Raw genomic sequence first — 16357 nt, forward strand, 5'->3', positions numbered from 1 at the left:
GTCCAATTATATTAATTAGGGAATAGGATTACATTCCTACTATAAAATACTTACCCGGGAGTTTAGAAAACCCTACCGCCCCCCGTTCCATCTATCCTCTCTTTTCTCTTCCCATCTTCCCTAGCAAGAAAAGGAAAACGTCCCTTTTGGGCCAAGGGAGCCTAAAGCGACCCCCCGGTCGAGCGCCCATTCGATCAATTCAAGGAAACCTCCGTGTGGGCATACCTTACAATAGAGGCCCGGACCGCGTGTGCGCCTTCAAGAGGAAACCCCGATTTCAAAGATCATCCAAAATGTTGAGGCCCCCAAGAATTTTATCCCGCGAAAAGAAGGTAATGATTCCCGATCTTTACTTTTTCTCCTTTTAATCTTAAAGAAACATGATGGGATCCCTAATTGCCGTGGGTTTTTTGAAGATAGATCTCGAAAAGTCTTTCAGTGCGCACCCTATTCCTACAATGAACCTACTGCAGCCAACATGCACCGCAAGGACCCGAATGGCTAGGGACCAAGTGTATGTACAGTCAAACTACAGTAACCTCATTGTGAATAGCCGAGGCACCGCAGGTCAAAGGACCAGTCACACTACTGCAACAATTGAGTAAGTCACTGACGAGTGAGTAGACATCCAAGTGACTTCTCGTGTTGGTCACGCTCGGTACCCTTGTTCTCCAACAACCACCTGCATATTCGCTTCAGTGTCCCCACACTGCCGACTCGAGACCCGTCTACCCAAAAGGAAAGCGACCTATGCACCAATCTCACCGGATCAATCACCGTCCCCGTGATGATCCATTGATCGGGAGCATTTAGGAATTAACCACCAATGACACATGTCTCAAATTCTCAACTCTTGAGAATATATGTCATCATCTTATTAATTCCTTGGACGATTCATGGACACATACACAACATGAATGGAAATAAAAATCCAAAGTTATTCATAATATTTTAAAATCAAATACAAAATTATGTCCTAGAAAGAATACATGTGTCGGCCTGATTGGCTTCTAGGGCATACATCTAACAGTTTAACGCCAAGAACGTCGACCACTGGATTGTTGAGAAGTGGTTGATACACATGGAGAAGCTATTTCGAGATACCTTCGTTGGGGATAGGGACAGGGTTTGGCTCGCCACTCACTTTCTGGACGGTGAGGTCTATCGTTGGTGGTTGGACATCCAGGACAACCCCAACACCGACTTGGCAGCGATTACCTGGACGCGGTTCAAGGAGCTCTTTCTGGCGCACTACTTCCCGACCAGCGTCAAGAGAAAGATGGAGCTGGACTTGCGCAGCTTGCGCCAGGACGAGCGATCTGTGGCCGAGTACGAGAGGGAGTTCTCCCGGCTACTCCACTGTGTACCGTTTGTAGTGAGGGATGACGAGGACAAGGCCCGCATTTTTTAGCACGGATTACGGCCTTCTATCTTCCGGTTGGTGCAGTCTTCCAACCTCCAGACCTATCGGGAGGTTGTGGATCGAGCATTGATTGTAGAGGCTGGAGCGGCAGATCTTCAGGAGCATCGCGAGAGCTCGGAGAAAGGGAAGGGAAAGAGGCCCGCGATTAAGGGTGCGAGTCAGACGCACTCACGGAGGCCGCCGAGGCATCCCCGGAGCAGGAGCTAGTCTCGAGGACGGGGCCAGGCTACTCAGCGAGGAGGACCCGATCGTCGCCAGGCTCCCCGCTGCGTGATCTGTGGTGGGCCTCATTACCCACGGTAGTGTTCACGCAGCCGGGGCAGGTGCTTTTTGTGTGGCCAGGAGGGCCACTTCCAGTCGGACTGCCCGAGGGGTTCAGCGCCAGCGCCATTTTCGGCATCTGCACCAGCATCGCCAGGTCCCAGTCAGGGGACATCTTCTGCGCATCACCAGGCAGGACGACCGCCAGTTCAGCGACAGGCGGAGGGGTCACGACAGGCCCCGAGCGGGCGCATGTACGCGGCCTAGACTGAGGAGGCGGCGGCAGCCGAGAATGTGGTCGCAGGTATCATTTTACTTCATAGTATTCGGGTTAGAGCTTTATTTGATACCGGTGCATCGCATTCATTCATAGACCGGCTGTTTGCCGAGTTGCATGACATCCCACTTGTATCCTTGTTGCATCCTGGACGAGTTGTTGTGCCCGATCACATTTTAGATATTCGGGAGTTTTGCCCCAGTTGCCCTGTTCGGGTTGGAGATTGGATCATGCCCGTGGACTTGCTAGCTTTGCATAAACTCGGGGAGTTTGATGTTGTGTTGGGCATGGATTGGTTGACTAAGTACTACGTCACTATCGATTGTAAGGATCGAACTGTGACATTTAGAGAGCCGGGGCAGGCAGAGGTTATGTACCGAGGGTGCCAGAGTTCGCTTTTTGCGATGACGATTAGCTCTTCTCGAGCTTGACAGTTGATTAGTGAGGCTGCGTAGCCTACTTGGCTACTATTGCGTTGCGGGGTAAGGATGACACCCCTAGGATTGAGGATATTCCCGTAGTGCAGGAGTTTGGAGATGTGTTCCCAGCGGAGCTTCCAGGCATGCCACCCGATAGGGAGATTGAGTTTGTGGTAGATCTCGTTCCCGGGACTACTCCAATTTCAAAGGCACCCTATAGGATGGCACCAGCAGAATTGAGAGAGCTGAAGGCACAGTTGCAGGATCTTTTGGATAAGGGCTTTGTGCGACTGAGTTTGTCACCTTGGGGAGCATCGGTCCTATTTGTGAAGAAGAAGGATGGATCGCTCCGTTTGTGCGTAGACTATCGTGAACTTAACAAAGTCACGATTAAGAACAAGTATCCATTGCCGATGATCGACGATCTATTTGATCAGCTTCAGGGATCCAGTGTGTATTCCAAGATCGACCTGTAGTCGGGATATCATCAGTTGAGGATCAGACCTGAGGATGTGTCGAAGACGGCTTTTAGAACACGGTATGGATATTACGAGTTTACCGTTATGCCGTTTGGGCTTACTAATGCCCCGGCAGCTTTTATGGATGTAATGAACCGTGTTTTCAAGCCTTATTTAGACAGGTTTGTCGTGGTGTTCATCGACGACATCTTAGTGTATTTCCGGAGTGATGCGGATCACGAGAAGCATTTAAGGCTTGTACTTCAAGTGCTTCGGGAAAAGAAGCTCTATGCAAAGTTGAAAAAGTATGAATTTTGGCTTAGAGATGTGGCATTCTTGGGCCATGTGATTTCAGGATCAGGGATAGCTGTGGATCCAAGGAAAATTGAAGCTATCAAGGATTGGCCGAGGCCGACGAGTGTGACCGAGATACGGAGCTTCATTGATTTGGCCGGCTACTACCTACGGTTTGTTGAGGGATTTGCAAAGTTATCTACTCCCCTCACGAGGCTGACGCATAAAGGCACCAAGTTTATTTGGAATGATGCGTGTGAAAAGAGCTTCCAAGAATTGAAGCAGTGATTGACAACCGCCCTGATCCTTACCTTGCCGACTGCTGGAGCAGGGTATGTGATTTATAGTGATGCTTCCCTTTAATGGATTGGGCTGTGTTTTAATGCAGGACGGGAAAGTGATCGCGTATGCCTCTCGCCAACTAAAGGATTATGAAAGGAACTATCCTACCCATGACTTGGAGTTGGCGGCCATGGTCTTTGCATTGAAGCTATGACGCCACTACTTGTACGGCGAGCGATGCGAAGTATATACGGATCACAAGATCATAAAGTATCTATTCACTCAGAAGGAGTTGAACTTGAGGCAGCGCAGATGGTTGGAGCTACTCAAGGATTATGACTTGACGATACTTTACCACCCGGGCAAGGCTAACGTGGCGGCGGATGCGCTAAGTAGAAAATCGACGGAAAACTTAGCGATGCTTATGGTTACTCAACCGCCGTTGATCGAGCAGATGAAGCGGTTGGAGTTGGAGGTGGTAGCTCCTGATACACCTTTGAGGTTGATGACTTTGGTGGTGCAACCTACACTTATGGAAAGGATTAAAGAAAAGGAAGCTTCCGACTTGGAGTTGCAAAAGATTCGAGCTAAGATGGTTGATGGTTGCACGGGTGACTTCACTTTGGACGGTGATGGATTGATGCGTTTTCGCGGACGGCTATGTGTACCGGTAGACTTGGGCATTAAGGAGGATATTCTTCAAGAAACACACCGAGCACCGTATGCTATACATCCCGGAGGCACCAAGATGTACAAGGACTTGAAGTTGCTTTACTGGTGGCCCGGGATGAAAAAGGATGTTGGTGAGTTTGTTGCTAGATGTTTAACTTGCCAACAGGTGAAGGCCGAGCACCGAGTTCCTGCGGGAAAATTGCAGAGCCTACCGATTCCTGTGTGGAAATGGAAAAAGATCACCATGGACTTTGTGGTGGGATTGCCTCGCTCACAGGCCGGGCATGACGCTATTTGGGTGATTGTGGATAGATTGACGAAATCGGCACATTTCATACCTATCCACACTACTTGGACTGGTGAGAGACTCGCACAGGTATACTTGGATGAGATTGTGCGATTGCACGGGGTACCTACTTCTATCGTTTCAGATCGAGATCCCCGTTTTGTATCCCACTTTTGGAGGAGCTTACAGGACGCTCTGGGTACGCGTTTGGACTTCAGTACAGCTTTCCACCCTCAGAGTGACGGGCAGTCGGAGCGTACTATACAGACTCTCGAGGACATGCTTCGAGCCTGCGTGATTGACTTCCAGGGAGGATGGTCGCAGCATCTACCGATGGCAGAGTTTGCTTATAACAACAGTTATCAAGCAAGCATCAAGATGGCACCGTTCGAGGCACTCTGTGGACGGAAGTGCAGATCGCCACTTCATTGGAGTGAAGTTGGCAAGAGATTGGCTTTAGGCCCTGATGTGCTCCAGGAAGTAGAGGACAAGGTTCGCATTCCTAGGAAGCGACTGTTGACAGCCCAGAGTAGGCAGAGGAGTTACGCTGACCGGCGTCGACGAGACTTGGAGTTTCAGATTGGAGACCATGTGTTCTTGAAAGTCTCGCCGACCAAAGAAATTAGAAGATTTGGAATCCGGGGTAAATTGAGCCCCCGATACATCGGACCGTATGAGGTTTTAGAGCGTGTAGGCCCGGTAGAGTATAGACTCGCCCTACCGCCAAACCTATGGGGTGTACACAACGTGTTCCATATATCGGTCCTTCGGAAGTACATCCATGATTCGGCTCACATGTTGGACACTACGCCCGTGGAGCTGCGGGATGACTTGAGCTTTGAGGAGCAACCTTTAAGGATTTTGGCTCGCGAGGTGAAAAGATTGCGGAACCGGAAAATCCCCTACGTAAAGGTGCTTTGGAGCAACCACGACGAGCGCGAGGCCACTTTGGAGCTGGAGAGCGCACTGAGGGAGCGCTATCCCCATCATTTTCAGATGGAGGCTTGAGATACTTGTCATTTCGAGTTTCACGGACGAAACTCCTTTTTAGGAGGGGTGAATGTAGCACACTGGACCTTTGCAAATTGCGAGGTTTGAGTGTTTGGACTGTGTCCTGAGCTTTTCCAGACTTTCTGGTAGGTCGTAGACAGTGCTTCGACCTATGGCTCGCATCCCGAGAAGTGAGGTTTAAAGCCTAGCACAAAAACTCGAAAAATTGAATTTTTGGTCAGCCCTCGGGTAGCCTTCAGCAGGTCTTGTACCGGTACAAGGCTGATGGTTGTACCGGTACAAGGCTGGTGGTTGTACCGGTACAAGAGGCTTGTATCGGTACAGAGCCGCAGAACTCGCCAACCCGAGCCTCGGGTTGTGATTTTCGTAGGGCTTGTACCGATACAGGGGCCCGTGTACCGGTACAAGGTGGCAGAATCTGAATGTTTGATTCTGTAGGGGTGTTTTTGCATTGTTGCCTTCTTATATCAGCACCCACGCCCCTAGGGCTCTCCCCTGAGTTGAGAGGAGAGGAGAACCAAGTAAGGGAGCTCCCCACACCATCTCTTTGGATTTGATCTCTATTTTGTATGGGTTTTGATGGATTTTTCCTCTCTTTTGCCCTTTGGTGCCATTTCCACCATGGATAAAGCTTGAGCTTGGATTTGAAGCTTGGTTGAGGGAAGATCTTGATTGATAGAGGACTTAGAACCTTGATTGAGGTTTCTAAGAGATTCGTAGCTCATTCTCTTCCTCTAGATTTGAATTTTGTTGCTTTTTGATAGTTTGAACCCTAGAATGTGAATTTAGGGTTTATTTTGGGCATTTTGATTCTAGGGCTTCTGGGGCTAAATTATTTAGATTAGAGCACTCCTTTGGGTTGGGTTGGAGTGATCTTAGCCTTCTTTTGGAGCTTGTGAGAGTTTTTCTCCACCCTAGGTGAAATTTTAGCCCTTTTGCCTTGTTGGTTAATGTTTGATCTTATAGTTGATCGTAATGCCCGTGTATCTCTTCGCTCAATACTTTTAGGATATTTTGAGACTCGTGGATAACTCCGTTAGCGAATCGAAGGAGCACGCGACGGTTCGGTGGGTTTGACCTAGCCACACAATGAGAAAATCTCATTTGTGATGTTTTAAGTACCGTTAAATGAAAAAGCATGCATATTCATGTTAGATGCATTTATTATAAATTTTAGAATGCTTAATATGCATATGTTATGTATAGTAAATTTTTGGACCCCTATGTGGTAGGGTGCATGCATGTGGGATATAGCATTATAGTCGAGACTTGGAACTATGATTCCTATTATGAAAATGAACATTACTTTCATGCATTTAATTTTTATACCCAATTGTGACATTAAAGACTTTGGAAGACTAGAGAGGCTTGGGGACTTAGGCTTTTCGAAATTTTGGGCCAATGTCATAAAGAGGCATTGGGCCCCGGGCTATAGTGAACATTGGTATTAATGTCGTATTCGGAACATAGAACATGAATTGAGCTTGATTGGTTGTGAAGCTTAAGTGTCATAAAGAGGCACTAAGCAAGTGAGAGTTGAGCTATCACATTGTGACATAGATCTAGACCGTTCGGTTACTAGTAGCTTTTGCTATGTTTGAGACATGAGGGTTGGATACTTGAGCCTTGACTACGCTTGTTTGCCATTTGTGCTCATTCGCACATGCTTGTGAGGGTCGCTCCCTACAAGCCGGCACTCCGGAGTTAGCCTACGCGACCTATGTTCGCTCGTGCAGTATTGAGAAGCCTATCGGGCCGAGTGGGACAGACATATTCCAAGAGTAGGAATGTCGGGCTACCACAGGCACTTAGGCGGCACAAGCTGGACTACCTTGAGTAGGTCCTTAATTGGAAATGGAAATCGACACGGTGTTGTGTGTGTATAATCACTACTAGATAGAGGGTAGTAGTTGGATTACTTAGACTTGCTTCTAGCATAGTTTTGGACACATAAGTATGCATACATACATGTAGTATGCTAGGAGATTTTGCTTATTGCATCCATTTATACATTGTTGCCATATTAAAGCATGATTTTTATAACTTCATAAAGTAGGCCGTGACATTTACCTGTGGCCATGTTGGGACATATTACTTATGCATTGAACATTCTTCATTATGAAAGAGTAAAGGTAAAACATTGACATCGTAATGTTTCTGGTATAGTAAGCTTAGTAAACATGCATACTTTCATACCGCAGTTATCATTATTATTATTGTTGTTGTTTACTGTACTTATTCTTTTCTGTTGGGGCCTGGTGGTGCATTGAGCTGAGGTCAGTAATTGCCCACTAGGAACTATAAATTATAGTTCTCACGCCCTCTGTTTTATTATTTCTTTCAGAGCCTTCCACGCCGGGTGAGGCCACGGACCGAGGGAAGGGCATTGCTTCCAGCTAGCTCTTCAGTGAGGGACGAGTTGTTAGGTGGTCTACCTCTCGATGTATTTTATTTTGGAGAGGTTGAGAGTTGCTCTAGTGTATTAGAGACCACCCCTTTTGTGTACTTTTTTTGGAGATGTTATTGTACTACCTATGCTTCACTTTTATTGTTTAGTATTATTTCCATTTACTTTGTTATAGATGATAGAATCATACTTGCTCTGATATCTCTAGTTATAGGTTGTTTCTCGCTTTTACTTCCGCTGTTGTTGTAGACGCCTTATATGTGCAGACATATGGCGGGTCTGTGCACGCTATCGGGAGGGCCTCCGCCAGTCCCGGGGCGTGACACAGATGATGCTCCATGCTGAATTTGCAATATATTTTATATTATTTCATGCTTCATTTTTGAGGCACCCTATTATGTGAAGGATTATATGTGGATTTATATTTATATATAATATATGTTATATTACTTTCTGCTTAAATTTATGCTAATCTAATTAACCGCCGCGAAGCGCGGGTTTTCACTAGTTTATATTAAAAAGAGAAGGATACACAATGACATCAAAAGATGGTTGATAGGAAATTTCTCTTTATAGCTTGATGTTTCCTTTTTTTTTAAAATGGACTTATGCTGATTTTTTTTTTTTTTTTTTCAATGGACAATCAATCTTGTCATGCTTTGACTGTACAATACATAAATTCATAACAAATGGGTTAATGTTTAGGATTGATATTCTAAACAAACTAAATACATGTAGAAATTAAAAATCATATATATATAAAAGTATTATTTATTGCAAAGATATTCTAAAAGAGACTAAATACATATATACAATTTATTTTGCAAACAAATCATATATATCATATATAAAAGTATTATGATTAACAGCACTGGAAAAGAAAAATTTCATCTAATAAATGTTGAAATTTTTTTTCTAAATTACTAACCAAATAAGATTATATCATATATAATCATTACGATCAGGACTGGGGAAAGAAATATATTTCTAAATTTTTTGCAGCAACAAACTGGAAGGCGAAAAAAAATAGTATATACATAAAAATTAAACCAAAGAACTTACAAATTATAAGACAATCACTCGCAGATCAAGCGTACATCGACAGTCAATTTCCTGAAACAAAATAAACTTATTCAGTTATTTTTAAGAAAGTAATAAGAAGTCAAATTGAATTTCAAAAAAAAAAAAGCTTGAAATCAAATCAGAGACGAAAAAAATCACCAGAAGAGAAATAGAGTTTTTTTGCTGCAAATAAAATTTTTTCGGAGGCATATTATATAGGCAGCAAGAAAGGAGTACGGAGAATGAATCCGAAACATTTTCGTGATTGGAGAGGATGAATAAGCTGAAATGAAGCGTCGCTAACGGGAACGACGCGACGGGAAGAAGGGTCGACCATGAACTCAGCCCAATATTCCGTCCAGAGAGGGAACAAGAGTCGGAGCGCCATCTAGGGTGGCGAGTGACATCGGTTGTTAGACGAACTTGTTCGTTGAACCAATTAAATGGGAATCGGTTGAAGCAACTAAATGGGAAGGAGATAACTGTCGAGAACGAAGAACGACAACGAACTCGGCCCAATTTTTCGTCCAGGTGGGCACATCAGGAGCCGGAGCGGCATCTAGAGGGGCAAGCGAAGGAGTCGAAGCGGCATCTAGAGGGGTGGGCAACATCAGATGGATTAGAAGCAGCTAAAGAAATTAAATGGGAAGTAGAGAGGGGCGAGCGAAAGAGCCAGAGCGGAATCTAGAGGGGCGAGTAACATCGGGTGGATTAGAAGCAGTTAAAGAAATTAAATGGGAAGCAGAGTAAGGAAAAAAAAAATTTTGTTTGGTGGGCCCCACCCACTAATCAAAAATTAAATAGAATAGTTTAAGATGACAGGTAGGCCCCATTAAGTTAAGCTAATATTGCCACGTGGACAAAAGGAAACGGACTTTCATAAGGGTTTATAGATATATGTATATGCTATCTTTATCATCTGTCATATGTGGCAGTGTGAGAATTATTTATTTTTTGTTACATTTTTTTGGGCAAGTTAAAATTAGTATTTTTTTGTTAGTGAATATTTGCGCCACTTTATATTTTCTTTGGTGAGGAAAAACTTCTCTTTTCCAATATCTTACAGGATTGTTTAAACTTTATTTTTTAAAAAACAATATATATATGTATTATGCTATTTAGTAGTTTGTTTTAATATATGAGGTATTTTTAGGCTCCTCTGTTCTAGAAATGGATTGTTTATCTTTTCTTTGAATTTATTTGAATGTTTTTTTTTGTGGGGCTGTGATGATAGCATAGCTCAGATAAACGCGACATTTGTCGCAGTTGTAAAAAATCGTTGCTATTTTAAGCTCTATAGGGTGACATTTAGTCGCAGTCGTAAAAATTGTGGCTAATTTATTCGAATCTGTATATGAGGTTGGCAATATTCGGATGGCTTGCTTGACAAGCAACCCGTTGCTGTCAAAATATCCTGTGATGTGTTAACAAATCTGAGCAAAATCTGAGCCAAATAATTTGCTTCTGATATCTACTGATTTTTTGAGATTTGCTTTTCTTGCTAGTATCCTATTTTACTACTACTTTTAGGGGCTGTTTGGTTAGATGTAATTATAAATACAGTGTAGTTAGAGATGCATGCAGTTGAAAATACAGCAGTTATAACTATATGAATCTTGTTTGGTTGGATGTAGTAGAAAGCGCTACAAGTATAAATAATTTGTTTGGTTACATGCAGTTGAGAAATAATTTTTAAAATTTTATTATTTTATATATATGATGGTGAAATTACCTCCAATGTAAAAAATAATAATAATTTTTGTTTAAAAAATATTGAGGAGGTAAGCATACTTTTTATTTAAAATTACTCTCTCCAACTGTTGTAGTTGGAACTGCGGCCAATTTGGGCGTAATTTGAACTGCTACAGTTGGGCCTCTTCCTACAGTTTCTACTGCAGCAATTGGAGTTAAATACATCAAACCAAGCACGAAATTTGTATTTACATGCAGTTACAACTGCAGTGCAGTTGCAACTACATGCAACCAAATGGCCCTTAGTGTTGAAAAAATCAGTATTTTTGCATTGCTTTTGAAAACATATAGAAATTGCATTGAAATTTTGTATCCTCCTTATAGTTCTAAATACGCCCAATTATCTGCCTGCAGTTGCTGTATGTAAAGAAATGCAGTTGTTTGGTGCCTTTTTAGATTTTTGTTTTGTACGACATTCGATTATTTGTGGAAGGCCTGGGTCCCTATTTTAAGCTTTACCTTAGATAGGGCGACACTTCGTCGTAGTTGAAAAATCGTGGCTGATTTGTTTGGATCTGTATCTGAGCTTGGCAATATTCGAATGACTTGCTTGACAAGCAACCAGTTACCGCCGGAATAACCTATGATGTGTTAACAAATATGAGTCAAATCTGAGCCAAATAATTTGTTTCTTATATCTGTTGATTTTTTGAGATTTGCTTTTCTTGATAGTATTCCTATTTTTCTAATAAATGAGAGATGAAATATTTTTGATTTTGCAATGACTAAAAAATTGCTAATCTGTTATTATCGTTATTATTATTATTAATAATTCTGAAATTGACTTCGATGTTTCTATTTTTATCTTGTATAAATTTTTATTAGAAAGCCCTGCTTAAATAAATTTAGTTAATTTTCAGAAAAAATTAATAAAACTTTTATTTCTACTCAGTTTTATAATTTTGTTTTGCAAGAGCTAAAATTATACCCAGTGCTTGCACGGGTTACTATCCTAGGTTAGTTTTATAATAGGACGAGCACGAACACTAGCCGTCTCGCTTTGTGCGCCGTCTCAATTCGGAGCCCTAGCGCCATCTCAATTCGGCCGCAGGGAAGTCATCTCGGGACAGAAGAAAACGGGCGAGAGAAAGAGAGAGAGAGAGAGAGAGAGAGATTGGGAAACATTTCCGATCGGCGAGAAAGGAAAGGATGGTGCGGGTGGCGACGTACTTCGCGATGACCTTCGGTGCCTTCCTCTTCTGGCAGTCCATGGACAGGCTCCACGTCTGGATCGCCCTCCACCAGGACGAGAAGGTACTTCTCCCTCCCCCTCCCGCTCCCCCTCACCCTCACCCCCCCTCTCTCTCGCTTTTCTCTTTATGTCCAATTTCTCTCTTTCTTTGTTCCGGGCCTCGATTTCTCCTCTCTCACTTTGGATTGATCGCGCTGGTTCTAGTCCTTTCTTGCACACGATTTGCTGCTGAATGATGATGATGGTATATGCTGCATTATGCCTCTTGGCTCCAAATAGGGTTTCCCGTTTCTTGGAATCTAAGGAAAACCAATCATTCTAGGAAATTTTTCGCTGTAACATAACTATTTTCTCACAATAACGGTCGCCTTTTCTAGAAATGTAAGGAACATAACTATTTGCTCGCAATAAAAGTTCGCCTATTCTAGAAATCTAAGGGGGAAAAAAAGGGAAAACACTAATGTTTCTACTGGGTTAGGGATCAGGTTAGCAGAAGGCAGTAGTTGATGATTTAGTGATTGAAATGTTTCTTCTCATCTTCTACCACAAATCTATATGAAGTTCTTTTTTTTTGAGACATGTATGAAGCATGTAGATAGCCCATATTGTATTTGTTTAGTTGAAGATCTGAATGGATAATCAGAAACTTCAAGCATGGAAGAAGCAGATGTTGGAAGGACTAACATGCCCTTTTGTATTAGGTTTCTGTTAGTTCATTGGCACTACTTGTTCAAGAATTGAATTTTGCTTCTTTGCTTTGTTTGGCCGCGATCCCTATCTGTGCAGAAACACGAGAACCATCTAGCGTAACTCACAATACATGTATACTTTAGATTCGGTGTAAAACTTAATTTGTTTGCAAGAACATACTTGATGAACGTCTCTTCCAACTCTGGCAATTCCTTTTCTTAGAACTTGCACCTTTTGTTGTTACTACCTAAGTGGACGTGCAATGCACGTCATACACATCTAAAAAAAACACAAATAGTTTTATAATATCTTTAACTTTAAATGTTGTTTTAAATTCATACTTTCTAATAGTATGCTGTCCAAATGTCATAAAATATATTAATAAATTAAAATTAAAATTTGATATTAAGATTTTAGAATAAAATTGTTGATTTGTGGAGTATGGTGCATTGGATTCATGTAACAAAAAGGAGGAATGGAAATGAGGGGAGGCGAAGCGACGGATACAGAAAGTGAGGGAGAGAAAGAATTAGCACACAAATTTTTCTACTGACAAAAAATTGAAAATTGTGAGTTTCTGTAATCAAGGAATATTTATTCGCCAGTAATATTTTAGGTTTATTAGGCTTATAAGGATATTTTAGGAATGTAAATCGACAGATACTTTATTTGTCATTCATTAGATTAGATGCAATGGTTGAAAATTAATTCATTAAAATTATTTTATAAATTGGACTTTGAAATCTCTACTTATTAGTGATATACTATAAAATTAATGGATGAGATTATCTGGAATGGAGTGACAAAAATGTGGACAATTTTGAAATAAAACTCCCAACATAACTCCCTTTTTTATAAATAGTATAGATAAATAGGTCCTGAAGAACTGCTTTTATAAAAGGCTGTTAAATAATATCTCTAGATGATTTTTCTTTTCTTAGAAAAAGCAACCTTACAAACTATAGTAACTAAAATGCTAAACAAATTTTAATACCTATTTCTTTCCTCTTTAGTAAATATAAACACCTTGGTACTTGTCGCTAATGAAAATTATTGAAGTGTCTTTTAGAATTATAGGAGGAATAGGTGTATAGATAAAGAGATGGAGAAGTTCTTGTCCTGATTATAGTTTTATAGAAGATTGCTTGATATGGTGTAGTATGTTACTGAAACAATTCTAAACTATCTTGCTAATGAGAGAAGTTTTATCCTTATGTGTTTTTTCTTGTTAATATAAAACCCTCATCTGATGGGATGGCGAAAGGATACTGCAAAATGCACACATTGACCTTAATGAAGCAAAGTGTGTAATAATCAAGTACTTAATATTTGATTGACTATAAGAATGTTGAGATTTGCATTTTGTGCAAATACTTGCAAAAAACCTCCAATTGAATCAAAGCATTTGTGTTGCTTTCGCTCTTGATTGGAAAAAGCTAGAATGCTAGATGCACATAAAAATTTTGGGAATCACCGGATTAGTGTCACTTTGCTAGGAGAAAACTAAGAGATCATAAGAAAATTTGTTTAACATAGGAAATTGACCTGAAATTAGTAGTTTTCCGACATCCTTTGGTTGCTCAAAGCTCTAGTAAAGTAATAAATTGTTTGATCGTTTCATGACCATAATCAATAGATGGGGTGAATGAGTCATTGTGTTCGCATCTCTATAATGTTTCAGATACTAGAGAGATATACAAATTTCATGATGGATTATGAAGGTCTATATCTTCTGATGGCTCACTGATCCATTTCTTTGTCAATTCGTGCATATTTTACAAAATAAGATTAAGCTTCCTTCTAAATATAATTTGTAGCATGCATTAAATAGCGCAAATAGTTATGCCTTTTTTTCCTGATATCAGTTCATTTGGAACTTCTAGTTGCAATTAATGAGCAACAAATGTGTTTGAAGTTCCCCTTGATTTAAAGAATTTTAAGTAATTAAATTGTCTCCTTTAAAATTGATGAATACTCCAAAAGTTTGGCTATTCGCCACCCCACTAGCATGATAGCTCCCTCCAGGCCAATGCCTGAACTCATAATCTAGAGAACTTCTCGAAATTTTTAGATTTTGTAAAGGATTGTCGTGTCATTGGTACGATCCGTGCTGTTGGCAACACGATAACACAGGGTGTGCCAATATCGGTACGCGCCCTCGTGCTAGTGGCATGCTTCTGGCACACTAGCACAAATTGGCATGAGTTTTTTTTTTTCTAATTAAATTTTCATGAAGTATTAGCTTTTTTGAGTGTTCAATATTGCTAATTGCTAAAAAATGACCTAAATATTATATACCACAATTAATAAGAATAGAGTAATAAGCATCTTAGTAACTAAAAATTTATTTTATATATATCACGAAAGTATATGCAGGTAAAGAAAATTAAATTCATTATTAGGTAAAATTTTGTAGGAAACCATTACCATGGGGTAAATTCACTAGATTTAAAATGATAAAAGAAGCTGGGCTAAAATGCACTTTACTCCCTTTAGTATAACACTTGTTGTACTTAACCCCTTGGATAAAAAATGCACTTAACCGTCCTTCAAATCTTACACTTTTAGCATGTAATCCCTTTGCGAGAACCCGAGTTAGTCCTATATATAAGAAATAATAGGGCTAAAACTCTTAACCTGGCTTATAGCATTTTGGGCGGTAGTTAGGCCTAAGAGGTTAATAGAGTTAAGCGTGGTAGGGCTAGAGTGGTCCTAGGATGTGTGACCTCATGAGAAGTGGGGCGTCATAGTTGGTATCAGAGCCAATTACCGGTCGGAAGTGTGAAATGAGTCTTGGCTGAGCCAGATTATACAGTGGGGAGAGCGAGGCTCTCATGCTGATGATTATTGTGGGTAGAGCGCCGCTCCCCCACAATGTCGGTTAAGGCTGTCGAGAAGAGTCTCACATTGTCTAATACTCGTGAGTTTGAGGCTAACGAGGACGTCATGGCTTAAAGGGGGAGAATATGAGACCCCAAGTTAGTCCTATATATAGGATGTAATAGGGATAAAACTCTTAACCCGGCTATAGCATTTTGGGTGGTGGTTTTGAGCTTGGGCTTAAAAGGGGGAGAATGTGAGACCCCAAGTTAGTCCTATTTATAAGATATAATAGGGCTAAAACTCTTAATCCAGCTGTAGTATTTTTGTCGGCGGCTCTGAGCCTGTGCTTAAAAGGGAGAGAATGTGAGACCCCAAGTTAGTCCTATATATAAGATATAATAGGGCTAAAACTCTTAATCCGGTTATAGCATTTTGGGCGGTGGTTAGGCCTAAGAGGTTAAGAGAGTTAAGCGTGTTAGGGTTAGAGTAGTCCTAGGATGGGTGACCCCCGGGAAGTAGGGCGTCACATCCTTGGATTAAAAAGTATGCATTTAACCCCGTTGTGGAGGAAAAAAATGATAACATGGAGATGTATTTGGTCATTCGACTACATTTCTTTTTTAACACAGGAATCTGATGTAATATTTTTGATCTTTTGAGGGTTAAGTGCATATTTTTTGTATCTAGGGGGTAAAATGGGATATATTGAGAAGGGTTATTTGCATTTTAGCTAAGAAATTGGGAGAAATTTTCTTATTTGTATTTTTTCACTAAAAGTTGGTCTTATCATGCAATGATACTTACTAATTGCTCCAAATGTTATTAGATTTATAGGAACAACGTATTTCAAGTATGGAGAAATCTTTATAAAACTTTTCACCTCAAAAAAACTCAAATTACCTCAGAAAAATAAAAAAAACCAATATATTGATATCGTGTTGGTACTACCTCGCGCGACGTACCGATAGGCTGGCATGGCTTCGGCTAGGTACGTTATGCGCAATGCTTGATTAAGGTGGTCTACTACTAGCTTTGGAATGTTAGCATG

At 41.1% G+C, this 16357-nt stretch overlaps 1 protein-coding gene across 1 annotated transcript; it reads left to right on the forward strand.

Annotated features, from left to right (window-relative positions):
• Positions 11508–12047, forward strand: LOC109726209. The gene has a single exon (XM_020255698.1). It carries the CDS (start codon positions 11754–11756, stop codon positions 12030–12032), a length of 279 nt encoding a protein of 92 aa, XP_020111287.1. The 5' UTR covers positions 11508–11753; the 3' UTR covers positions 12033–12047.

This window comes from Ananas comosus, linkage group 21 (assembly GCF_001540865.1).
Source record: "Ananas comosus cultivar F153 linkage group 21, ASM154086v1, whole genome shotgun sequence".
Taxonomy (NCBI): domain Eukaryota; kingdom Viridiplantae; phylum Streptophyta; class Magnoliopsida; order Poales; family Bromeliaceae; genus Ananas; species Ananas comosus.